General features: G+C 45.2%; 2 protein-coding genes and 1 long non-coding RNA gene across 5 annotated transcripts in view; 2 read left to right on the top strand and 1 right to left on the bottom strand.

Moving 5' to 3' along the window:
- The window catches only part of TBX20 (T-box transcription factor 20), a 43,830-nt gene extending 36,755 nt beyond the window's left edge, over positions 1–7,075 (top strand). For both annotated transcript variants that reach the window (XM_080975933.1, XM_080975934.1), the window contains exons 7-8: positions 1,663–1,775; positions 2,640–7,075. In XM_080975933.1, the coding sequence (XP_080832059.1) occupies positions 1,663–1,775; positions 2,640–2,980 (454 nt within the window). In that variant the 3' untranslated portion in view covers positions 2,981–7,075. The remainder of the gene's footprint in view (positions 1–1,662; positions 1,776–2,639) is intronic.
- Positions 7,076–12,737: 5,662 nt separating this feature from the next.
- LOC308459648 (uncharacterized protein) lies at positions 12,738–13,824 on the bottom strand (the record flags this gene model as incomplete). Of its 2 annotated transcripts, XM_080975177.1 has the most annotated exons (4): positions 12,738–12,905; positions 13,037–13,155; positions 13,233–13,374; positions 13,729–13,824. In XM_080975177.1, the coding sequence occupies 4 exons, from the start codon at positions 13,822–13,824 to the stop codon at positions 12,738–12,740; spliced, it is 525 nt and encodes a 174-aa protein (XP_080831303.1). The 2 variants fall into 2 exon arrangements, with proteins under 2 accessions (XP_080831303.1, XP_080831302.1); XM_080975176.1 differs by having other exon boundaries at positions 12,755–13,155.
- Positions 13,825–18,842: 5,018 nt separating this feature from the next.
- Positions 18,843–20,255, top strand: LOC308460077. The gene is made up of 2 exons (XR_013978457.1): positions 18,843–19,685; positions 19,725–20,255. It is a non-coding gene; the product is annotated as an uncharacterized lncRNA (long non-coding RNA).
- The last annotated feature ends 5,092 nt before the right edge of the window (positions 20,256–25,347 follow it).

Here is a 25,347-nt window from a genome sequence, read left to right as displayed (position 1 = left end):
CTTCTCTGCCCTGCTCCATGAGTTTAATCAGAATCATTACAAAAACCTGTCCCATGAGAACCTCAGGCAGACGGGCTCAAAGCGACCCAAACTGCAGTGACCCCCAGCACAGTGGGATCAAAAATAAATATCATCCTCTATCATAATCTCCTGACTGTAAAATCTACAGTGAGTGGTAGTCACTGCTGAGTTGGCTTGAATTCTGTGCCCTCTGGCTTGTGATGCTTTGGCAGCTCTGGAAATAATCTGGCTCACGGCCAGGGAGAATTTACACACTTATGTGCTAGTGCAAGGGTAGGGAACCTCAGGTCTGGGGGTGGCACTGAATGTGGCCCTTCAGACTTCTTTATGTGGCCCCTGGGACTCTGCCCTGGTTATGCTTTTTGCATATCTCTCCCTGGCCATACTCCACAAATGCTTTTGCTTGGCTGTAATGTGTCTTTGAACAGTGACAAATGCCTTTTGCTTGCCTGGATGGAAGACGGAGAGTAGTAGTAGTAATAATAATAAAAAATAATAATAATTTATTATGTATACCCCGCCCATCTGGCTGGGTTTCCCCAGCCACTCTGGGCAGCTTCCAACAAAACACTAAAATACAATAACCTATTAAACATTAAAAGCTTCCCTAAACAGGGCTGCCTTCAGATGTCTTCTAAAAGTTTGGTAGTTATTTTTCACTTTGACATGTGGTGGGAGGGCGTTCCACAGGGTGGGTGTTGTGTGTTGAAAGCTCTGACTTTTGCATTGCCTACTATACAAAGCTTCTGGCCATGCTCTCCACTGAGACGCAGTCCCACAGAAGATTAACTTTTCCAGCCCTAGTGGTGCAAGTATTTAGCTATGTTTGTGTTCTGGCCGATTCTCATCCCCTTGGTGTCCTGGCATTATTCTATTGTCCAATCTGTAATAACCAGGTAGAGTTACGATTTTTCCTCCTCCACCACCAACAATATCACCCAGTGGGTGAAAATAATCTACTGTGTTAGGTTGTGGGTACAAGTACAAACTAGTTAGGAAGTAACTGCATGATCTTCTGCCCTTACTAAGCCTCCCAGGAAGCCAGTAACAGGTTTATTATCTGCTACTTTGAAAGCTTCTCTCAATGTTCCAAACTGAAAAGAAAGTATGTGTGGTTTTGATGTTATTTTAATCATTGTCAGCATATAACATGCCCTTTAAGATCCTTTCTATGCCCCCGTCATAACTGGGGCTCTTGCAACTCTGTTCTAGTCTGTGGGGTACTCTGTTTTACTGGGTACCCCATAAAGTCAGTTTTAAGCCTGACTTACCTCAGTCAAGGCTCCTGATGTTTTTTACGGGGATATCTGAAAGGGCCTTCAGTTCAAAAGAATCCAAGCACATGCTTCCATTGTATGTCTTTCAAACGGCCTGCCCAAGACATTTTGACACCTGAGGTAAACCACAAAATGTCCCGCTTTTCCACCAGGGGAACGTGAAGTGAAAATTTACATCGTGAACAAGATGAGGGGATAAAGATCTAAGTCTGAATTTGCTGTCTTTGTGCATCGTGCCACCTGAGGCAGTGGCCTCACCTTGCCTCTTGACTGGGCTGGCCCATATTAGGAGTAGAGGGAGCTATTAAAGAAGTGTATAGATGGCTTTCAGTCTGTTGCTAACGTGGAATGTTGTCTTTCACAGAGAAAGCGTAGAGAGCCTTATTCAAAAGCATTCCTATGCACGATCCCCCATCAGAACCTATGGCGCAGAGGATGAAGTTCTGGGAGACGAAAACCAAGCAGCCCAAAGCAGAGGTAGGAGAACATCTGATCTTGAAGAGCAGAGGTTCAAGATCAGAACCTTTGGTGCTTTCAAACGAGCCCACAATTTGGAAAGAGGAGGTACCCCTTCTTCCATGCGATTCCTGTATCATTGTGAATCTGATTATGCACAATGCTTGGAATCTGCGTGCCCTCTCCTTTTATTTATCAATTATTTTTAAATGATCCAAGATAAATAAATAAAATGATAAATAACCGGCCCCTTGAAGAAAATCAGCTGTGCCTGCTGTGCATGTGGCAGTGACCCCTTTTAATAATAATAATAATAATAATAATAATAATAAATTTTATTTATACCTCGCCCTCCCCAGCCAAGACTGGGCTCAGGGTGGCTAACACCCAATATAAAAACAAATTGATTGAAATACAACTTAAAAACAAGATTAAAATACAACATTAAAACATTAAAATATTAAAATACGGCCTCATTTCAATGGAAACTCAAATCAAAAACTTTTGGGGGGATGGTAACGTCAAGTCTTCACCAAGGCTAACTTTCCAGACTGGTCCTACATGGGCCAGAAAAAAGCCAGGGAAGTCCCCAAATAGGAGTTCCCATCACAGAAGGAAAATGAAAGAGGGGGAGGGGATCAGGCTGATTCCAAGCCAAAGGCCAGGCGGAACAACTCTGTCTTACAGGCCCTGCGGAAAGAAATCAGATCCTGCAGGGCCCTGGTCTCATGAGGCAGAGCGTTCTACCAGGCCGGAGCCAGTGTTGAAAAGGCCCTGGCTCTGGTTGAGTATGCCCCCTAACCTAGTGTCGTCTTGCTATGGCAGCCCCATTACTTACATCAGTTGGTACTTATGCAAACCTCCACTCTTTTCCTTTGTTTGCAGGATCAGCTTTTACAACTTCTGACAACCTGCCCCTCAGTTCCTGGGTCTCGTCAACCTCAAGTTTCCCGGGATTCCAACACCCGCAGTCCTTGACCGCTCTTGGTTCCGGTGCTGCGTCCATAGCCACGCCGATTCCTCACCCGATCCAAGGCTCCCTGCCCCCATACAGCCGCCTGGGAATGCCTCTAACCCCTTCTGCCATTGCCAGCTCAATGCAGGGCAGTGGCCCAACGTTCCCTTCTTTCCACATGCCCAGGTACCACCACTACTTTCAGCAGGGTCCTTATGCAGCGATCCAGGGACTACGCCACTCCTCTGCGGTGATGACCCCTTTCGTATGACTGACCTAAGGCGAGAGAAGCCAAGACTTGGCAGGCAAACCAGCCTGGGCCTGTTGGGAAGGCCCAGGGCAAAACGACTAAGAAAACCAGCTTGCATAAAGGCATTGTGGAGTTAGATCCCTCCTCTTGAAGGATCCGTGTTAAGGGATGGTTAAGGGAGCTTGAGTGGCTCTGAAAATGGGCATGGCCCAAGGGACTCCAAATGTTGCAAGGTCTCTAATTAAACGCTGAACAATCTGAAGGTGCATCATAACCACTAGATGTGTGGCTGCCATCATGCAGCAGTGTATAGTTTGAATTGTGTATAGACTTCCCCTCCTGACAGAGGCCAAAGAGGCAATACTGTGCTGATAACTTCATTGCTTTTTATGAATGGGGGGGGGGGGGTATTTGTTGCTTTGAGCATGTTTAGGCTACTTCAGCATTAAGCTCGCTATGAAAGAAACAGAAGGAAAAGACTGCGCCATTCCTTTCCCCGTACCATCCTTTAAACTCCTTTATTTTAAGTATGGAATCCAGTTAGTTAAGAACACTGGGCATAATCCGCTGGAATTCCTCCTGCATGAGCCTTCTTTGAAATGAATGGAAGCTGTTTCACCAAACCATAGATAGGGTTAACCACAGTTTGCCAAATTCAGATGCTAGAACATGCTAATGGTTCATATAGCTCAGGTGGTTTTTTCTTGGATACTGACAGCAGCAGGGAGGACTGATGGTAAAACAGGGTGACTGAAGATTGCTCTGCATTCTGTTATTTTATTCACAGCTCATTGCAAATGTTGGGACAATTTGTGGGGTACTAATCTGTGGCGTCTGTCACATGCACCTCACTCTTACCATCTGCAATGGCGATATATCTGGAATTGGTGAGGGTGAGGTTTAGCACCGTGTTACTTTGAAGAACATTGTACAAGGCTGAAGAGCCACAGCTTCAGGCTTCATCTGTCTGTTACTCAGCCCTGATCCATACATGTTGCTCTGGGGCTGGATCTTATGACTAGATCCCATGCCGGCCCAGTGATTTGGTAGGATCGTATAAGCAGTATTGATGCCAGTGTCTGTGGGCCATATTGGGTGTGTCCATGTGGTCCCTGGGGGCCTATTTATTTATTTTTGTACTTTTCCATCCTGCCTTTCTTCCATCATGGAACTCAAGGTAGGATACATGGGATTTCCAGGTGATCTCCCATCTGGGCACATGCCAAAACTGCTTAGTTTCAGCAAGATGGCTGCATCATGTAGACCCAGAGCACACCCTTAATTGATCACCAGACATTATTGGAGCATTGTGGGAGGCCACAACAGATAACTGACAACTCTGTTGATCTGACATTGTATCTACGAGGCCTACCTGTGTTAGAAAAATATGTGGCAGAGGAACATTTAGAAGTGGGAAGTTGTTGACACCTGCCGTTGTTCACCTTCAAGGCCTTCTTCCTTGCATAATTGCATTTTGGAACAAAAGGTGAGATGTGAAGCGTTTCCTTTCCCTGATTATTATGTAACGCAGAACACTACAAATTCAGTAGATAGGCATCAAGAGTTTCTGTAATGAGAACAAGCATGGGAAGACTCAAAGAGGTGCATCAGTGTGTGGTCCTTGCTGAAAATTAGAAAAAAGCAATAGGGAAAACCTCAGTCCTAGGATGATAAAATCCAACCCACTCCCAATCAGACGCTCTGAATGGGAACACGTATTTGTAATATGGAAAGACCGAGAGGAGCAGAAAGCCACATCTCAAGATGAGTCAACAATGCCCCAACCAGCATTTTTTCAATTCATTGTTTAAGCAAGTTCCTAGCTAAAGAACTGAAAACATTGAAACTACATTCTAAAAGGCCCAATAAATTTTCAGTTCTCTTGATTTCTAATTCCATAGTATGAAGATTTATCCAATGGATAAACTGGGGGCTGCAAAGGATTGCAACCTTGGTGTTGCCCAATCCTGTTGAGAAAGATCTAGAGAACGTTAAGGGAGGGTGGCATCACAGAACCATTAGCTGTATGGGGTTGCTTAAAACTGACTCTCTGGCTGCTTTAGCAATGTGGAGAGCCTGTAGTGTTTAGGATCTGGCTCTGCAATGAGACAAGCATTACCTTACCATGTTCCCAGAACCCAGTGGTTGTTGGCACCCAACAGTAGGTGGTGTTAGAGCCAAGGACAGGCTGAGACAACTTATTATTATTTTGTCCTCACCCTTCTTGCTGCTGAGTTCTTTAAGACCCAACAGTGAGTCATGGTGTAGTGGGGGGCAGTTGTCCTGGACACAAAATTGTTAGGGGCGCAAAATTTCAACACTTCCTGCTGCCTCAGTACAGCTGTGTGCTTCCGTTGCTCGGCTCCATTGAAAACAGCTTCTCCATGCAAACCAGGAAGTGATGCGGACACCATTAGGCAGTTGAATGTCTATGTGTCCTCCATCCGTTTCTCTCCACCCCACCTGCTATTCATGGCCCCAGGCACAGGCAACCCATGCTATGCCACTGACAAGTTGTAAGTAAGAAGGTAGGTAGCAGGAAAGTGGGAGCAGAGTGAAGTTGTGCGGCACTGTCCCGTTTGCCCTAAAGGATCTACCTCCGCTGCCTGAATCTGCTTGCAAATCCATGGAAGCAGGTTGGAAATGATGGTAGAAACTGCTTACCTGACTGATGGGAAAGAAGACCAAACAATCCGTTCCTCCCCACAGGTTCATAGCTGCTGCAGTTGGTTCATCCTAAGCCTAAGGGCCTGTGATTTAAACCAGACTTAGGGTACATGTAGTTTATCTGCCACTTGTGGGCAGATAAACACTGAAACGGCTGCTCAAAATAGTGGGCGCAGTAGATGACTTTGTGGGGCTGTTAGGCACACATCAAATTTCATGATGTAAGTAAGGGTTGCCTCTTCTCATTTCTGCAAAATGTGTCATGTCCCATTTGCATGTGTTGAGCATTTCCCAGTACAGTGGTACCTTGGGTTACATACGCTTCAGGTTACATACGCTTCAGGTTACAGACTCTGCTAACCCAGAAATAGCACCTCGGATTAAGAACTTTGATTCAGGATGAGAACAGAAATCGTGCTCCGGCAGCAGCAGGAGGCCCCATTAGCTAAAGTGGTGCTTCAGGTTAAGAACGGACCTCTGGAACGAATTAAGTACTTAACCCGAGGTACCACTGTACTGCAGAGATTGGGCAGCAGCTGCACCTGAACACTGAAGCTGTTGGACTAGGATGCCTTTAGGGTTGGGGAGTCAGCTAAACGTTTTCCTTTTCACTTTTCCAACTTGCTTTTACCACAAAGTTTCTTTGTTTTTCCTGCTCATTATTTGCAGTAAATATGGTTCTGGTACTTCCTGAATCTTAAAAGGATGAAGGGTTTATTTATGACAGTTTCTGGTTTATAAGATCAGGGTTTGATATTGTTTTAAAATACTGAAGAAAGTGATTTCAGTCAATAAATGTGTTACTTTCTAAATAACTTGTTTTTAAAAGTATTTTGGACAAAAAAATTACAGATTGCTGTATTTTAGCTTTGGCACATTTTAAACAAGCATTTAGTTTCTTACTGTAACACCAGAAATAGGAGGAAAGTGTTTCTGTAAACATAGGGAAAGTAAAAACTGGAGGTAGTCTCTCTTAACAGAATGTATTACTGGTCTGTTTGCTGTGTTAAATGGTTTAAATTAATTGTGTGAACACATTCACCATGTAATGACGTGTGCGCGTGCGTAATTTGGGAGATGAGGGCAAAATGTTTTACGAAAAAGAAGTTGAGTATGTAAGACTGCAATCCGAAATCCACTTATCTGGGAGAAAATCCCATTGAGCACAATGGGACTAATATCTGTGTCGAAGTGTATAGGCTTGCACTGCAAATTAGAAAACAATATCCAGCATCAACAACCAAAAGATTCTTTTTAAGTGCAATATATTTATTTCTGCCAGAAATATAATATCAACATGATGTGATATTTCAAGCACTAAATGTGATTTGTAAACAGCTTAAAATGATTATATATAAATATATATATATATATATCACAAAGTTGTACATAAGTGCAAATGTGTGGATATTCATTTTTTCCTTTCATTAAAATACTGGGATTTTTAAATATGGTATGTGTTCATTTGTTTAAGCTTGTTTCGATTTTAAACCATTTGACATACAGTATTTTTGAATGGCCATGCAGAACACCTGCTGGCTACCAGCACCCCAAAGTCAAGACCCAAAGCAGGACTTGAGGACAAATAGGCCTCTCTCATGTTTATATTCCCCAGCTGGTATTGAGAGCCAAACTGCCGCTGTTTGTGGAAGCAGCAAGTATCCATCTTGATTAGTAAAGGTAAAGGGACCCTTGACCATTAGGTCCAGTCGTGGCCGACTCTGGGGTTGCGGCGCTCATCTCGCTTTACAGGCCGAGGGAGCCGGCGTACAGCTTCTGGGTCATGTGGCCAGCATGACTAAGCCGCTTCTGGTGAACCAGAGCAGCGCATGGAAACACCATTTACCTTCCCGCCGGAGCAGTGCCTATTTATCTACTTGCACTTTAATGTGCTTTTGAACTACTAGGTTGGTAGGAGCAGGGACTGAGCAACGGGAGCTCACCCCGTCGCGGGGATTCGAACCGCCAACCATCTGATCAGCAAGTCCTAGGCTCTGTGGTTTAACCCACAGCGCCACCCATGTCTTGATTAGTAGCCACTGATTACTCTCTCCTCCTTGGATTTGTCTAATGCCCAGTGCCGGATTTACGTATGAGCTAAACAAGCTATAGCTTAGGGCCCCACTCTCTTGGGGGTCCCCCCAAAAAATGAAAGAAAAAAACAACTGGATGTACATTTCCAAAATATAAGATAAAACAAACAAATAAAATAAAACCTACATACAGTTACAGCTTAATAATTATTTCACTATTAATATACTTCTTAATTGTATTTCAGTTCAACAATTACTTTGATAAAATGCATATTTTGTTATGTGCAAATGGCTTTAGATAGAAGAAGAAGAAGCGTTTGGATTTGATATCCCGCTTTATCACTACCCGAAGGAGTCTCAAAGCGGCTAACAACCTCCTTTCCCTTCCTCCCCCACAACAAACACTCTGTGAGGTGAGTGGGGCTGAGAGACTTCAGAGAAGTGTGACTAGCCCAAGGTCACCCAGCAGCTGCAGGTGGAGGAGCGGAGACGCAAACCCAGTTCACCAGATTACGAGTCCACCACTCTGAACCACTACACCATGGTGGCCTATTAGGTAGGTAGGCACACTACCTATTAGGTCCATAAATTACCATATAGCATATATTCAACAGAAAAAACAGTGGCAATTTGTTTGTTGACAAAGGACAGCTGGACATATAAAGGGCCCCATTATGTTCAGTAGCTTAATAAGAATAATAATAATAATTATTATTATTATTAATACCTGCCCTCCCCAGCTCAGGGCAGCTAACAAGCAATAATAAAAACAAGTTGAATGAATACAACTTAAAAACAAGATTAAAATACAACAATTAAAATACTGAAACATTAAATTATTAAAATGCAGCCTAATAGCGAGAGGAGAAGGAAAAGAAAAAAGAAAGAGAGGGAGGGAGGGAATCAAATTGGCTCCAAGCCAAAGGCCAGGCGGAACAACTCTGTCTTACAGGTCCTGTGGAAAGAAATCAGATCCTGCAGGGCCCGGGTCTCATGAGGCAGAGCGTTCCACCAGGCCGGGGCCAGTGTTGAAAAGGCCTTGGCTCTGGTTGAAGCTAATCTAACTTCCTAAATCCAGCCCTGCTAATGCCCATTTAAAGCCATCTAAGTCGGCGGCCATCACCATGCTCTGTGGTAGCGAATGCCAGATAGTGCAGGCCTGATCCTGCGATATCTCCATTGGGGAGGAGGAACAAGCTTGGTGGCCAACCAGTGGCACATGCCATTTTTTGAGAGACCTTCTCCTTTGCCCTTTTAACCACACGACTCCTTTTTTATTTGTGTTTTAGCTCAACAGAGCTAATTTGGCACTGGAATCTAGATAATAATAATAATAATAATAATAATAATAATAATAATAATAATATCTTTATTGTCATTGCCCCCTTCGGGGAACAACGAAAATACAGTATAATACAGCAAGGGAGATTAGATGACTTTCAAAGTCCGGGCTTCCCATTCAGGGCCGAGATCGCTCTGGAGAAGAAGCTGTTCTTAAGACGGCTCGTTCTTGTCTTCATCGTCCTGTATCTCCGTCCCGACGGCAAGAGCTCGAAGAGACAGTGACCAGGATGCGATGGATCTTTTACTATGTCCAGTGCCTTCCTATGGCACCTTGTGGCATAAATCTGCTCTAAGGTGGAGAGTGGGCAGCCAACAATGCTCTCTGCTGCCTTAACAACCCTGCACAACCCCATCCTGTCCTGGGTAGTACAGCTTCCGTACCACACACATAAGCCATAAGTGATCACGCTCTCAATGGCACAGTGATAGAAGGCAAGCAGCAGTTTCTGCGGAAGATGGTTTTTCCTTAGCATTCTCAAAGAGTACAGTCTCTGCTGCGCCTTCTTCACAAGCCCCCTTGTGTTGACACTCCAGGACAGATCCTCTTGTAATTCAATGCCCAAAAATCTGAACGTTGTTACCCTCTCCACACAGACCCCATCAATCAAAAGTGGCTGGACGTTGCTCTTCTTCCCAGATTTTAGTCTGGGTTTGGTAAGAAACAGCATCTGTACAAATCCAGTTGCACAGTACCGAGGGGCACTGTGGCGTTTGCCCTCCTAGGTGGGTCATAAGGAAAGGGTTAAATGAGTGTGACGTGATTGGCCAGTGGGAACCCAAAGGGAGGAGTTAGAGTTAGAGTTGGAGTTGTTGGGAAGTCAGTTGGGAGTTGGAGAAGGAAGAGCGAGGATAAGTCTGTGGGTTGGTCTAGTTTTGATGTGAGGGAGTGAGAGAAACTGTTAGGAGGAGTCAGACAGACAGTTGGGATAATCAGTCAGAAGTTATTAGGAAGGTATAGGCCGGTATAGAAACTAAGGATAAGAAACTGACAAGAAAAATTGCAGCTTTCCCTTAGTCTACGTTTCTGTTCTCCTCTGACTTGGTTCTCCCAGTGGTATATAGGGCCATGGTAGGGACAGAGGAAACTGCCATATGCCATATATTGAATTAGACCATCCATCAGGGTCTTAGCCAGACTCCATTGGGCCTGTCCTGTACTTTCAGGCACAGCCTATAATGAAGGTGTGGAAGGGTGTGTGTGTCATGGAGAGGTTAGTTCCCCTTGTCTGACTTCTAGGATATCTTACGGGGTCCTATTTTTCCTGAGTCGAACATTGTAATGGGCAGAGGTTTCCTCCCTGCACCCATGCGTTCCCTTAGGACTCCTCCATGCAACTTGTTTACAGTATTGAGTATTCATCCTGATTTGCTTGCTCGATGTTTACACAGAGGTTGGACCATGTCCTTTCTTCAAGCATTTGTTCTGCTTAGTGGGAGGCTATACAACAAGAAGCATCCATCCAGATTTGCTTGTGCAGTGGTTATTTTTAAGTTTTTTAGGTATTTAATTACCCTTTCTATAGTACTTATTGCAAAGTGGTGTACAGAAAACTAAAGCAACAACAGACAACTTAAGCAGCAGCCAATTTTGGGGGGAAAGTCTTAACAGTTAAATACAGAAATGCCAAATGTTAAATACAAAAAAGATAGATGTCATCTGCCTTCCCATTAATTAATTGTTTATCCCACATCTGTCCCTCTTCTAACTTCAAAAAGTCTGGCTTTAAAAATAATAATAATGAATTGATTGCATCAGAGCACCAGAGTGCTTTAAATCCACTTTAATTGTGCACACCTGCATTCCTGGTACATGACTAAATCTCTCCTGCAAAATACTGATGGTCTGGAGGTGACCCGGCAAAACAAACACAAATGACCTTTCAGCATCTTCACACCAGCAGCTTTCATTAAAATTGGCCACACGATGGCATTGTTGCACCACTGGGGTTGCGAGCTGGAGGGAACAGTCTTCCACTAAGGAGCTCTCATTTTAAAGGAATGAATGCTAAGCGGAAGAATAGCATAATCTATCAAGAATTGCCTTTGGATTCAACCAACCAGCCATGAAATCTAGCCTTCTGCCTCCAACAGTGCTAAACAAGGAAGCTCATGAGAGATCTAAACCTCCTCCCGGATCACTTAGTTCCAATATTTGCTAATCAGAGACGCATTGCCTCTGAATATGATGGCAAGAACACAAGGACAGACAAAGACCTATTGAAACCTTTTGATTCAAAGGAGCTGTCAGAATATGTACAGATGAGAAAGGTACGGGTATATATTCTACTGATAGATATAATTTTCCATGAATTTGTCTACTTTAGAAGATGTCTCTTTTAAGGACATTTAAGCTTGTGGCCATTGCTACCTTGAAGCAGCAATTAACTCTACAAGTCAGATTTACTGCATGTACGGTATCTGTTGTCCATCTACTGCATTCACAATTTTACAAGTCAGACCTTCAACAGAGTGTTGCATTGTATCCCCAGCCTTTTGAAGGAAGAAGAACTTTGTTCAGGGCTCCAAAGAGGAATTCTGCCTTCCCTTGGATTAGGCCAGTTTTACCAGGAGGCTCATTGTCACACATGCAAATTCCTTCCCCATCCTTGCTCTCTAGCAGCCGCCTGAAAGACGGCCTCCCTTGGAAAATCAAGCTGGACTGGAATCACCCGGAGCTTGAAGGGAAAAGGACTCCATTGGTGCCTTTGCAGCACACTACTCACCCGAGGAATTCCTGGTCGTAGTGGAAGTTGACAACCATCCCCAGGAGAGCGATCAGCAGCTGTGGGAAGTTCCAGCAACAGGCTGGTGAGATGTTCCTGGAAGAGAGAGAGGTGCAAGTCACTTTCCCTGCTTTTGTGCAGAATACAGAAACCCCTCGATATCACCCTGGGAAGAAGGAAGCCAGAAAGCAGGTGGTTCGTCCTTACCACTTGGGTGGCAGATTCCTCCAAGGGGCTTTGGTAAAGCTGCTCGGCCATGAGATGGAGCAGTTGTTCTTGGTCAGCCGATGCCAAAACCTCCTTCCATATTCTCTGGCAGCCTCTGTGAATGCAAAAACAAGAGCAATGCTCAAATTCAAGTCTTCTGCTTGCTGCCCTGCCCCAGAGAGTGGAAATGGCAGCAAGGGCTTTCTGAGTGAGCCCTGAAGCTTGCCAACCTTTCCCTTAGCCCAGTAGAACCTGGAGGGCTCCATACCCGAAGGGAAATTGGAGGAGGTATTCAACCACTTTCTCCAGGCAGTGGTGTGACAAGATGGAGAAAGCGAAGACAGCCATGTTTCTGCCCTCCACTGTAGGCCCCTGGGTGAATTTGTAGAAGGCCTCCATCAGCACCTCCACCTGTCAGAGAAAAGGAGAGGGTTGCTTAGAGAGTACAAGGAAGTGGGGCTGTCTGCAGGCAGATCCCTCCATCCCTCATCGAAAGAGGGACCCTTGACCTGTGCCACCACAGCCATCTTCCTTCAAAGGTACCACTCAGGGTCCTTGGGAGTACTGGACCCAGGCAGCTCCAGGAAACCAGTTTCCCTCTCCATTGTGGGCCAAGAGAAGAAGCTTGCCCGTCTGCTCCCAGAAGGAGGAGGATTCCCCAGTCTTGAACCCATGTTTCTCAGGACCCTTGGCTGAGCTTCTTGTCCTGACATTGCCAGGCCCCTCTCAACAAACATGTGTCCCTGGCCACTCAATGGCATGAGGTTGCCTCCCCTACACCAAAGTGGAGATTCTTCTTCTCTCCTACCTTTGCAGACATCTTACCTCTGCTTTGCCGCTAAACTGCTTGATGAACTCTTGCAGCAGGTGGGAGATATCCAAGGGGCTGAAGCTGCTCTCAAGAACCAGGTTGCTGGCCAGGAAGCACATGGCCTGCAAGAGCTGCTCAGCAGGGAGAAAGGCGCCAAAGACCTGAAGCAAGAGACGAAGGTCAGAGATGCCCACAGGGCAGGGCTGGGGAGCAGAAAGTCCAGGTGCTTTCTCTGTGGGACCCAGAACATGAGGCTTGAGAGACCGCTGTGCCTTGTGTGACAGCGACTTACCCTGGCAAGAGAGTAGCAGTCATTGATGAACAATGCAGGAACCAGACTTCTGGTGGAATTGAGGACCTTCTGAGCTCTGATGATGAGTGTTTGGTTCCTGGATGTTCGTGCCAGCGTCTCTGCAAAGGAAAGCCAAAGGGTTAGTTCAGGTCTTGCTCATCCCACCCCATGCTGGGATGCATTCTTCCAGTCTTACCTTCTTTGCCCCGCAGGATGGGCAGAAGATGGCAGAGGGCCTCTGCTGCCCGCTGCCTGCACTCCGGGTCGGGATCCAACGCGCACAGACAGGAAATGGCCACCAGTTGGCCAAGGGAGGATGCAGGAAGCGCTACCGATGGCTGAGAAGAAACCCAGAGAAGGGACTGATAAGAGAAGCAACCCATCACCATTTTTCCTACAACATTTTTATTAAATTTTCAAAACATTCCAAAACATTTAGCATCCTATACAGAAAAAATCAATTTCTTTTTTACTTCCCATCCCTCTTTTCCTGATGTTTGCTTTTTACTTCTTTTATCAGCTGTTTTACTCCTTAGGATTCATTCTGCTATGGCCCAGCTCTGTTCTCAAAATTGGGTATGTGCCGGGATGCCTGATTGTCCCTAGGGCAACTTGCAGGGTGGGCCTAGAAGCGACAGCCTGAAAGCCTTGACAGCCCTGCATGGTTGCAGTGCTTTGCTTCAGTAACTCACATATTCCTGGATCTTCTGCAGGAGGTCGGAAAGATCTCGGAGCGCCTTCCTTCGGACCATCTTCTTCCCACTCTTCATCGTGGTGACGACATCCATAAGTCTGGCCTTCAGCTGGTCCTTGCTAAAGCCTTCGGGAGGAACATCAGCCGCATCTGGAGAACCTGTGGTTGGGATGCTGAGGGGAGAGAGGAGTAGCACTTGTGTCAAAAGGTTTTATTGCCTCCCATCCTTCAAAGACCCCTAGTACCACCACCATAGAAATGGACGGGGGTGGTGGCTTTTGAAAGCAATTTGTTATGTACTGAGTTCAATAGGATTCAGAATGCAGCAGTCTGATTGGTCCACAGGAGCCACCCAATCCAGCTCCAGGTGGAAGTGAATCCGCAACCTGATTGGCCTACAGGAGAATCCCAGAATTAGCCAATCACATGGGGCCCATTGTGTAAATAATGTATATAAAGCATACATTCTGGGGGAACTTCCATTCCTCCTCACCACTATGAGCTGAATAAAGAGCATGAAATCCACTCTCGACTCCGAGTATATTTCACAACTGATGATTGGGGGCAGGGGATTAGCACAGCATTACCTTAGAGGAAGATCCTCCCCTTCTTTCAGACTGATTTCGGAGATTTGATCCTCATCGAAATCAATTCCCTGTCCATAAGAAAAGAGAAAAGAGAAACAGGAACATCAGAATGTGAAGAATGGATCAGACCCATTCATGTTTTTGTGTTGATCAGGAAAGCGCAGGCAAGGTAGGTTGGGAAACAAACTGGAAATCTCTGTCCTCCATTTCCTTAGAGACCTTATTCATCCATTCATTCCTTTAGAGCATTTGTACCCCTCTCTTAAGCCAAAAAGGCTCCAAGAGAGCCTTCGATGAAATCAAATGCAAGAAACTCCCTAATCGCAGACTTCTATTGTAATAAACAATGTGACAAACAGAAATACAACACACAAGGAAAGGGGCAAGGAGGGGAGAGGAAAAAACAACTCACAAGCTCAGGCCCCTGGGTCTAGAATGCTGTTCTCATCTCTCCCACTGAGGCAGCCTGATGAAATGGCTGCCGCCAGATGCCAGCTGGGGGAGACGAGGCCTGCGGGAGCTGGCCTGTCTCAGCAGAGCCCTTGGCGCTGTTTCTCATCCGTCCTTCCTCCAGGAGCACAGCTCTGCCAGGCCTCCTGCCTTTCCCTCACCTGCACCTGGGAGCAGCCCTCCCCTATGATAGACTCTGTGGACAGGTGAGCAGCAGAGCTCCTTGCATCAGCCCTGCAGAAAAACCAGTTCCATCTAGCACCCCCTTCCCCTCCACTGGGCCAGCCGCTCACCCTCTCTTTTCTTCTTCTGTTTTTCCCTTTCCCTCCAAACTATAGTACAAAGATAACATCCAGCGTGTAGAAATAGAAATGAAGCCGCTCCCAGATTCACATAAATCGGAAGGAATCCTCTGTTCAAAATAATATTCAATTGACTGCAATATAGAACACTAAATTTTCTTTTTCGGCATTCCTACTCCCCTTCCAAAAACTTGGGCAAAGCTCAACCCTTTCTTTGACTTTGGATAGCTCTTTGCCAAACTTGGTGATACCATTGATCTAGGTTCTAGAGTTAAGTCCCCTGGCCATGGCAACCTCCACTTACCTCCAGGAGTCTTTGGGATGCCATCTTCTAATGTAGTGACTGAGCGAAGGTCACTACAGGCTACCTCTGCAAACCTCAAGATGCTGAGGATGCAGGAACCTCAATTCAAACGGTCACAAGCTCCATTGCTAGGCAATGGCCCTTGAGAACATGGAATTCCCGGCCTCAGTGCCAAGGTTCTAGGAGAGTCTGTGAGGCCTAGTGGTTAGAACAATGTGAATGCCATGCAACTCAAGGGTGATGTGTATATATTCTTTGAAATGTACAGTTTAATCCTTTTTCTCTTATTTTTATCCTGCTTTGCAGACTCTTGTTGTCTGCTAAAGCTGCTGACATTGATTTAAAAGAAGGTGAGACAAGCCCTGTTCTGAGGTTTGGAAACTCCCAAAACACTGAATGGAAGGGATGTGGAGGAACAAGGCAGAGGAAAAGCCCCTTTCCCAAGGCCCAAGGAGAGGCCTGAGGTGTCCCCAGGCAAGTCCTGTCCTGCTGGGGCCAAGCTGCCCTTCCCCACCCACAGCTCTTCTTGGACAGAGATGCAGCAACTGACCCTGTAGGCCTTCATGCCCAACTTCAAGGGGGCTGTGGGGCTGTGGGGCTCAAGCCCCTCTCAGATTCCCGGGGGGAATTCCTGGCAAATGCTCCCCACCTGCTGAATTTCTAACTGCCAGAATAATCGTAAATGTACAAACCAATCCAAAATACAGTGGTGCCCCGCAAGACGAATGCCTCGCAAGACGGAAAACCCGCTAGATGAAAGGGTTTTCCGTTTTGGAGGTGCTTCGCAAAACGAATTTCCTATGGGCTTGCTTCGCAAGACGAAAATGTCTTGCGAGTTCCTGCTGGGTTTTTTTCCTCCCCCCCCCCTTTTTCCCAAGCCGCTAAGCCGCTTATCAGCTGATCCGGTAAGCCGCTAAGCCGCTTAACAGCTGATCGCTAAGCCGCTTATCAGCTGATCCCCTAAGCCGCTTATCAGCTGATCCGTTAAGCCACTAAGCCGCTTATCAGCTGATCCGCTAAGCCGCTAAGCCGCTTATCAGCTGATCCGCTAAGCCGCTAAGCCACTTAACAGCTGATCCGCTAAGCCGCTAATAGCGCTAATCCGCTAAACCGCTAATGGGCTTGCTTCGCAAGACGAAAAAAACGCAAGACGAAGAGACTCGCGGAACGGATTCTTTTTGTCTTGCTTTTTTTTTTTTTTTTAATAATTTTTATTAACTGGCCAATCACATCAAATTAAATCACATCACATAAATTCCAAATTACAAAGCCAAATTTTTAAATTTTGTTGGGGGAACCCATACTTCAAGATCCAAAGGGGGATTCAAATCGTCTTCTTATTACTGCATTAATGTCCAAATCAGTCCCAATCAGTCCAAACAGAGTTCATAGTTCTATCCAATCTTATCTTGGTGTTTCCACATCATATCTTGTTCATATAATTTTTCTTTTTCCTTTACGATCTCTTCTGTTAGTCTCCTTAAGCCGATAAGCAAATATAATAATCCTGTGTGAATTTCCCGTTCTTCCAATCTAAGTCCAGATGGTTTCCATAAATCATCTCCTTCGTAGATAACATCGCTCTTTCCATCATAAATTAGGCAGTTGTCACTCTTAAATCCCACCGAGGAGTTAGTCCACGATATGTAAACAACTCTGTTTCTTCTCCTCCCAGACTCAAGAACTCCGACAGTGCCTCCCAAAATGGCGACGGCATTTTTAACTGCGTCATTCCAAAACTCTTAAATTTCCAGCTTCGTCTTGGAACATTGCTTTGGTTCGAAAATTTATCTCCACACAGCCTTAAATCCACAACTTAAGTCCTTAAAACGACATTTCTGACTCTTTAGGGGAGGGGATTCTTGTTTAATCACATAGAGAAATAAAAGAGAGGTTTTCCCCCCTCCCCCCTCAGTCATTTGCCGTACCGTATCTTGACGTATCTTCTCATATCTTATTCTTGTCTTGTTTTATCAGAGATCTCTTCTGTCAGCAGTCTTTACTCCCCCTCTTTCCTTGAAGTATGTGCAATTTATCTCGTCCAAATTGTTTCTTTTGAAGATTCTTGCAAACTAGTGGCGCGGATCAGAGACGGCATCGAGGAGTGCCGGAATCCCACAGGAGGGCTTTGTGCCTAGTGCCCCCATCCCCACAAATTCGGGGGTGGTATAGGGCACAGCAGGCAAGGGCCGTCCCCCCCACAATCCTGGAGGGGTTAAGGAGGCTAATTACCCCCATCATAGCCTCCAAATTACCTCATGTGGGTCGGAGAGATGTTATTGTCAGCCATCTTCCGATGCGCCCCCTAGTGGCCCCCTCGGATTCTTTTTGTCTTGCGAGGCACCACTGTAGAAGGAAGGAAGAAAAGGGGGGAGAGATAACCACCAATTCTGCTTCTCTTCCTCATGGAGCTTTGCCCCCCGTCGGCATAACCCCTCATCCCCCTGAGAGCTCCAATATAGGAAGGTGATGGTGCAGGCATCCCCAAACTAAGCCCTCCAGATGTTTTGGGACTACAATTCCCATCATCCCTGACCACTGGTCCTGTTAGCTAGGGATGATGGGAGTTGTAGTCCCAAAACATCTGGAGGGCCAAGTTTGGGGGTGCCTATATATGGTGCTTTAATGCCCAGGAAATGGCATGTGGTGATGATTATTAAATTTGCATGCCACCCTTCATGTGGGCCATTTCAGTGACTGAACCCTCAAGGTAAGAAGGCCTCCTTTGCAGCCTCCACATGATCCATTCTAGAGGTGGAAAGGAGGCAAGAGACCCCTTAGACCCCCAGCGAGAGGCAGAGGGAGATGGAGCTTTGAAAACAGAGGCTGCTGCTCCAGGAAAGGTCTGGCTGCTTCTCTGGGAGCCATTGGCATCAAGCACTGCCCACCCCAAAAGAGCCTACTGGCTGATGAGCTCTATTGGCTAGCCTGGAGCGTCAATCAGCCAGCTAGGGAGGGAGGGCGAGGTGCCTAGCCAGGTAGGCTGCGCAAGACAAGCAGGTTTAGGGTGTGGGGGAAAACTTTTACATTTTATTTCTTATGACTTCAAGAACGTGACCAAAGGCATCCCAAAGGGAGCAGGGGACTCTGTGCCCCCAAAATGGAACCAATCCATCTTTGGAAGGCCAAGTGGCCACCCCAGCTGAGGGTTTGCTCCTGGATGAGGCCCTTCTGGCTCCCAGGGACCGTTGTGACGGTCAGGGCTGTCTTAATTATAAGCGGCGTGGGGTGCAAAGATCCGCCAAGCACCCCCCTCCCCAGGTTTCCCAGTCCCAGGCATGCAGGAGGATGGAGCCGGCCAGCTGCCTCAGCGCCTTGCTGGCTCGCTTGCCCCCGAACCCGTGGCACAGAGCTGCCCGCAGCAGAAGAGCCCATCGCAGCACCCCGACTGATGGGTGGGCTGTTCCATGGACTCAACTCTCGGGCCCCAGACTCTCAGCCTGGCGCCCCTGAGAGCCCAGCGCCCGGGCGCCCCGCACCCCTAGTGCCTATGGGTAAGACGGCCCTGCTGATGGTCAGGGAACCTCTCTCAGCCAGCTCCGTCCAGCCACGCCACGGCCTTGCTGCATACCTAGGTATTCTCCAAAGTTTATAGAAAACAAACCCTTATTTTCTGTGTCCCTACTTTGCTTCCAATCTTATAGGTACTTAATCACCTGAGTTCACTATTACAGGGAGTTATGATTTTATTGTTCCAAGTTCCAGCACTTTGAGAGGCAGAAATGACATTTTGTTCTCCCCGTAATACAAGGAACGATACCCAACTAAATCATATTCAGAGTAGATCCACTGAAATCAGTGGGCTTAGGTTAATTAAGTGCATTGATTTAAATGAGTCTATGAATAATACTGAATATCAGCCCACATCTTTATGAATCTATATCATGTTCTTCCCTTAGTCAAAAAGTCCCAATTCCTTGAGCATAGGGGAAAAGACAGCTGTTTCTTTTCTAACACATTATTTGATTCTTCTTGTTATTTAATCTTAACCAGAGATCCATTCTAAACTGAATTGAAATAACTGGGGCATTCTCATTTAACAATAAATGCTTTTTGTAATGCCCCCTCCCCTGATTTCCAAAATACCATATTTACTCGAATGTAATGTGCCATCGAATCTAATGCATGCCCTAATTTTTGTAACATAATTTGGCAAAAAAAAGGTGTGCATTACATTTGAGTAAATACGGTATATCATTTAAAAATAAAAACTGGCCACACCCATGTTTACACTTTAGCCACACCCACTTCCATATTTCAACCACTCCCACTTTGGCAAGGAGCACTCAAGGGCTGAGCATCAGTCAATGTAGTTGTTGGCCTGAAAAAATTTGGCCACTCCAGGTATTAGAGTAATACGGTATCATTTAAAGATAGGAAACATTTATTTCTTAAATGCTACATTAATATAGTTTTGCACACAGTGCCATCTGTTGGTTATACAATGTAATCCTCATATACTGTAGAAACATTCTACTAGCACTTGTTAACTATGACTTTTAAGCTACACATTCTGTAGTAACTTTGCATTAGAAAGAATAAAAATTAGATGTCAACTGATTAAACATGCTTAGCTTAATCAACTGGATTTTAGTTGAGTGATGTATTAAATGAACAGTACATAGCTAGATAAATGATCTAACTGTTGTAAGATCCCATGGAAGTTCAGACACTTTACTGGTGGTGGAACTCTTGAAGAGTTTACACATCTAGCTATCAGTGATTTGCGTGGAATTTTTTTCGGTGCTTAATTTTTCTTCCACTATACAAAATGTGAACATGGTAACCATTTACTGAGCGATAATTTACCACAATGTGCATTTAGCCATTTGACAAGCCAGAGTAAAAGTGTAACAATAAATAAATTTCTATTGTCCTTCCAGTCACTTTTATTATCTTTTTTTGCCATAACAAGATATTGTCACATATCAGGTGTGATATAACTGTCTATAGCTTTAAAGGACTATGGCAAGAATTTCCCATTCCTGCATAAATTTCCAACTTCCTCTTTGAGCACATACAAGCACATTATGCAGCATGACAGAGAATCCATCAGTCTTTTTTTTTTTTTTAAAGGCAAACCTCATTTGGCTGAGCTGGAATACTTTATTTAATATCTTGCAAAATATATTGTAGTCATAGACTTTTTCAAAATAGCTGGGGCATATGAAATGACTGATTTCACTGCAAATAATATTGTTCTATTTATACTATACAACACCTTCCTGTTGAAAATAATGGCATACAAATTTACACTTGGCTTCATAGTGGACAAGTCACAATTTAAAATACCGGTAGTTCAGCAACTTCTCTTTCAAGTCTGTTTCTGAAATTCTTTTGTAATAAGATAGCTGCTTTGAGATCCTGTATTGAATGTCCTGGGAGATTGAAGTGTTCTCCTACTGGCTTCTCTGTCTTGTGATTCCTGATGTCACATTTATGTCCATTTATCCTTTGGCGTAGGGTTTGGCCTGTTTTTGGGAGGCGGGTGGCGCTGTGGGTTAAACTACAGAGCCTAGGACTTGCCGATCAAAAGGTTGGCAGTTCGAATCCCCACAACGGGGTGAGCTCCCATTACTTGGTCCCTGCTCTTGCCAACCTAGCAGTTTGAAGGCACGTCAAATTGCAAGTAGATAATTGCTCCGGCAGGAAGGTAAACAGCGTTTCCATGCGCTGCTCTGGTTTGCCAGAAGCGGCTTAGTCATGCTGGCCACATGACCCGGAAGCTGTCTGCGGATAAATGCCAGCTCCCTTGGCCAATAAAGCGAGATGAGCACCGCAACCCCAGAGTCGTCCACGACTGGACCTAACGTTCAGGGGGCCCTTTATCTTTACCTTTGGCCTTTTTTAATTTATATTTTATATTTTTTTAATATTATGACCGGTACCAACATTTTAAGCTTTTTGGTGCCACATCAGGCCCCAGAAAGCTTAAGAGTTTTTAAGTTGGTGACTGTTTAACTCATTCTGTTCCATGTGTTGTTGCTTTTATAACTGTCCTTTATTTGTTCTGTTGAACTGTTTCAAAGGCAGATTTAGAGCTGTGTGAGCTAAGTGCAGGTACTGGGCACTGAACGAAGGATGCTTGGGTAATAGAAACAGCAATTTGAATGCGCTATAAACATGCAAGACCAGATGGGGCCAGATGAGTATTGTCAAGGTGTTGTCAGTGGCTCCCAGCTGGTTGCCCAGGAAAGTATAAAGACAAGGAAAAGTTTCTCACAGTCCTATTTTATTTCAGTTTTTACAGAGAGAGGCTATAGAACCCAGCCTCTTGGATAATGGCGTTGTCCCGAGTGAATCTTCAACACCCCCTTGTGTCTCTCCCACTTCCACATTCGTCATCCTTATCACCTCCTCTATGGGTGCAGCTAAGTGTCCTCTGTCTTTGAGCTCTTTGCTCTCCTACTTTTAAGGCTCGCCAGGTTCTGGGAGATGGAGGGTCTGGAATGCTTTCTAGTGAAAATGCGTCCGCCAGCTGCTGCTCCAGTTCTGCCTTCTCCTCCTCCTCTCCCATGATTTCCCAAACTTTCCCCTCATCTGCCTCTGAGCTGCGACCTCCCGCAAACCGCTGTTGTAAATCTATACTATCTTCTTCTTCCTCCTCCATGGGAGGGTCAGGATGGGGAGGCGGTCTCCACCATTCCTCCTCCGCCCAGTCCCTGACAAGTATAGCCATAAGGCAGCAGAGGTTTAGATTCAGAGTTTTCCTTCTCCCAGATGGGCTCCTTTCCCAGGTTGACAAGTCTCATCTGCCCCTCTACAGCACATGCAGAACCTGCCTTCTTGAATAAGGGACCCACTATTGGTCTCATCAGGGGACACGGGTGGCGCTGTGGGTTAAACCACAGAGCCTAGGACTTGCCAATCAGAAGGTCGGCGGTTCGAATCCCCGTGATGCTGTTGCTCAGTCCCTGCTCCTGCCAACCTAGCAGTTCGAAAGCACGTCAAAGTGCAAGTAGATAAATAGGTACCGCTCTGGCGGGAAAGTAAACGGCGTTTCAGTGTGCTGCTCTGGTTCACCAGAAGCGGCTTAGTCATGCTGGCCACATGACCCGGAAGCTGTACGGCAGCTCCCTCGGCCAATAAAGTGAGATGAGCGCCACAACCCCAGAGTCGGCCATGACTGGACCTAATGGTCAGGGGTCCCTTTACCCTTTACCTTTATTGGTCTCATCCACTCAACCCACCGGAGTCTGTCTTCCTATTCGTAACTCAGCAACGGTTTGGGACCCACCAGTTCCCCTCACCTGGTTTAGCTGGCCATTTGAAAGCCATTTCCCAGAGTGTGGCTTCTGTCACATGCTGACATCTTTTAGGAGTCACAGGTGAGAGCTGAGTGCAAAATGCGAGGATGAAAGGTGGGCAAGTTACCCCCGAAGAAGTGTCTCCCACCAGCTACCCCTCCTCTATCATTCCATATACTACATCAGGGGTCAGCAAACTTTTTCAGCAGGGGGCCAGTCCACTGTCCCTCAGACCTTGTGGGGGGGCCGAACTATATTTTGAGGGGGGAAATGAACGAATTCCTATGCCCCACAAATAACCCAGAGATGCATTTTAAATAAAAGCACACATTCTACTCGTATAAAAACACCAGGCAGGCCCCACAAATAATCCAGAGATGCATTTTAAATAAAAGGGCATTTCTACTCATGTAAAAACATGCTGATTCCTGGACCATCCACAGGCCGGATTTAGAAGGCGATTGGGCTGGATCCGGCCCCCAGGCCTTAGTTTGCCTACCCATGCACTACATGGTTTGTAAATGTTCTCTTCTGCACCCCCACCTTGGTATCTGTGCATATGCAGGGTGGGTTATCAATTTTTTAATAAGCGAATAATGCCCTCTGGTCATTTGGATAATGCATCTTGAGCTTTTTGCTCTGAAAGCACCCTCTGCAATGCCTATGCGGTCTGCCTGTGACACACCATGGGCAGGATTGCATGGCTGTTCTGCGAGAGGCTGTGGATGGTTCTGCCTCAAGGCAGAGGATTGGATTAGATGGCATTTTGTTTCATTCTGACTTTGATACTGTAATGTCCAGCTCCAGGCAATTATCCATGCATGATGACAGTATTAGCCTTTAGCCACCACACAGAAAATTAAGCAGATAAGCAAGCATCAATTATTTTCCCCAGCACAATTACAAACAGAACCTATATGATAAAGAATCTATTAAAATAGAATCTCATATAAAGGCCAACTGGTATGAATGTAATTTATTCTAAGATGTATAGTGATTAAATATTTAATTTTATGTACACCCATGTATAGTCTGTCACAGCAATTGTTACAGGCACTTTTGTTTTGTTTTGTAAACCTGAAAAAACCAGCCTCCAGCCAAGCACAGAACATTATTGTTTTGCTCAGAAATGCATACAGTGATATAACAAAGGCTTTTCAAGAGATCAGTCCAGCCAGGAAGAAAAGAATTCTTCCAAACAGAAGCACAATTTCAAGCTGCTTCCCGATGACCTATTTACTGGGCATTCATCCTGATTTGTTTGCACGAAGTGTGCATGGAGGTTAGACAATGTTGCATCAAACAATTATTCTCTCACCCCTTCTAGTGCATTTACTTATCATGAGAAGTCTTATTTGGGGAGCGGGGAAAACTCTTGCTATGCAAGAACCCTAATCGACTTTAACCGTGCAACCCAAATTTGCTGTTCTATGATTGAATCCCACCTGAAAATGGGGACTGTGTAGAAGTGCCCTCAGACTGGGGTTGGATGTTGAGCACCTAGTCCCACTAAATTCAACAGGAATGATTCCCAGGGAAAGTCTGTGTAGAACTGCAGCCTGAATATATTCATTTGCAAGATTTATTAGATGCCATTCCAAAACAAATGTAATGTGCAATTAAATAACTACGTTAAAATTCAAAATCAATCTTCTTCTTTTTTAAAAAAAGGAATTAAAATGGGATCGTTTATAAGCGCAGAGGCTTCATGTTATGGATCTGTCCATTAATCAGCTTTGAATATTCAGTATAAAACCAGGAATGCTACTGATTAGGAGCTTGCTCATGTCTGAATATTCTTGATCGCTTAATGTGACTTGACCCCTTTGACCACCCTGTTTTAGTCACAATCAAGATCCCGGTGCAATTTCTCCCACATTTTAACGCATAGTTACAAATGAAGAGAGGATTTCAATTAGCATGAGCAATTGTGCATACAAAACCAGGTGGGTAGTAGTTATTCCAGATCAATTAATAAGAGAGTACGAAGTGTGGTTTTGTGTATGAACTCTGGGTACGGGTTCTGCGGAATATAAATTACTGCGGCGTTCTGCTCCCCCCTCACCCACCCCACAAACATGTCCTTAAATCTTCCTGCTTTACAGCAGGCAGTACAAAGAGCTCTCAATATGTGAATATTTGCAGCAGTGGGATTAAAAAGAGTAGACTTATGTCTCAGTAAAATCCATCTGCAAAGAAACCCTTTATCACAAAACCCAGATACTGTTAAATCCAGGGTTAGATGCTTAGCTAGCATAAATCAGTGTTTATCTATTGACTTTGGTAGAGCTATTTGGGAGACTAGACCAGCTAAGGATTGACTCTTGTTTGAAAAAGCAGCCTCAAAAGGCAGCAAGCCCCGCTCCAGACTTTCTAAATAATGAATGGCAAGACAGTTCTCGTTTCAAAGACATTGTGCTTTATTTGTAGCATTCTTCGCCGGAGGACAGAGAAAGCTGGATAAAGCTTCTAGAATGTGGGCGGACGTGACTGAGAGTGTAACAGTACACAAAAAGCAAGGGCTAATGGGATGCAGTTTCTGTGGTTCAGAAGCTGGCTAGTGAAGTGGCACATTCAAAATTATATATATATTTTTAAAAAGTGCAAGCTGTTCTTTTGTATGAGCAGTTTATTGATTAGGGCATTGCTAGGCAGAAGGTACACTACGGTTCACCTGACCAGAACACTACAGTTCACCAGTTTTGGATGGGTCACTTAATCCTCGCC

This window comes from Podarcis pityusensis (assembly GCF_964106645.2).
Source record: "Podarcis pityusensis genome assembly, chromosome: 12".
NCBI lineage: Eukaryota > Metazoa > Chordata > Lepidosauria > Squamata > Lacertidae > Podarcis > Podarcis pityusensis.
The sequence above is the reverse complement of the archived record's forward strand: the minus strand, read 5'-3'. Positions and strand labels throughout refer to the sequence as shown.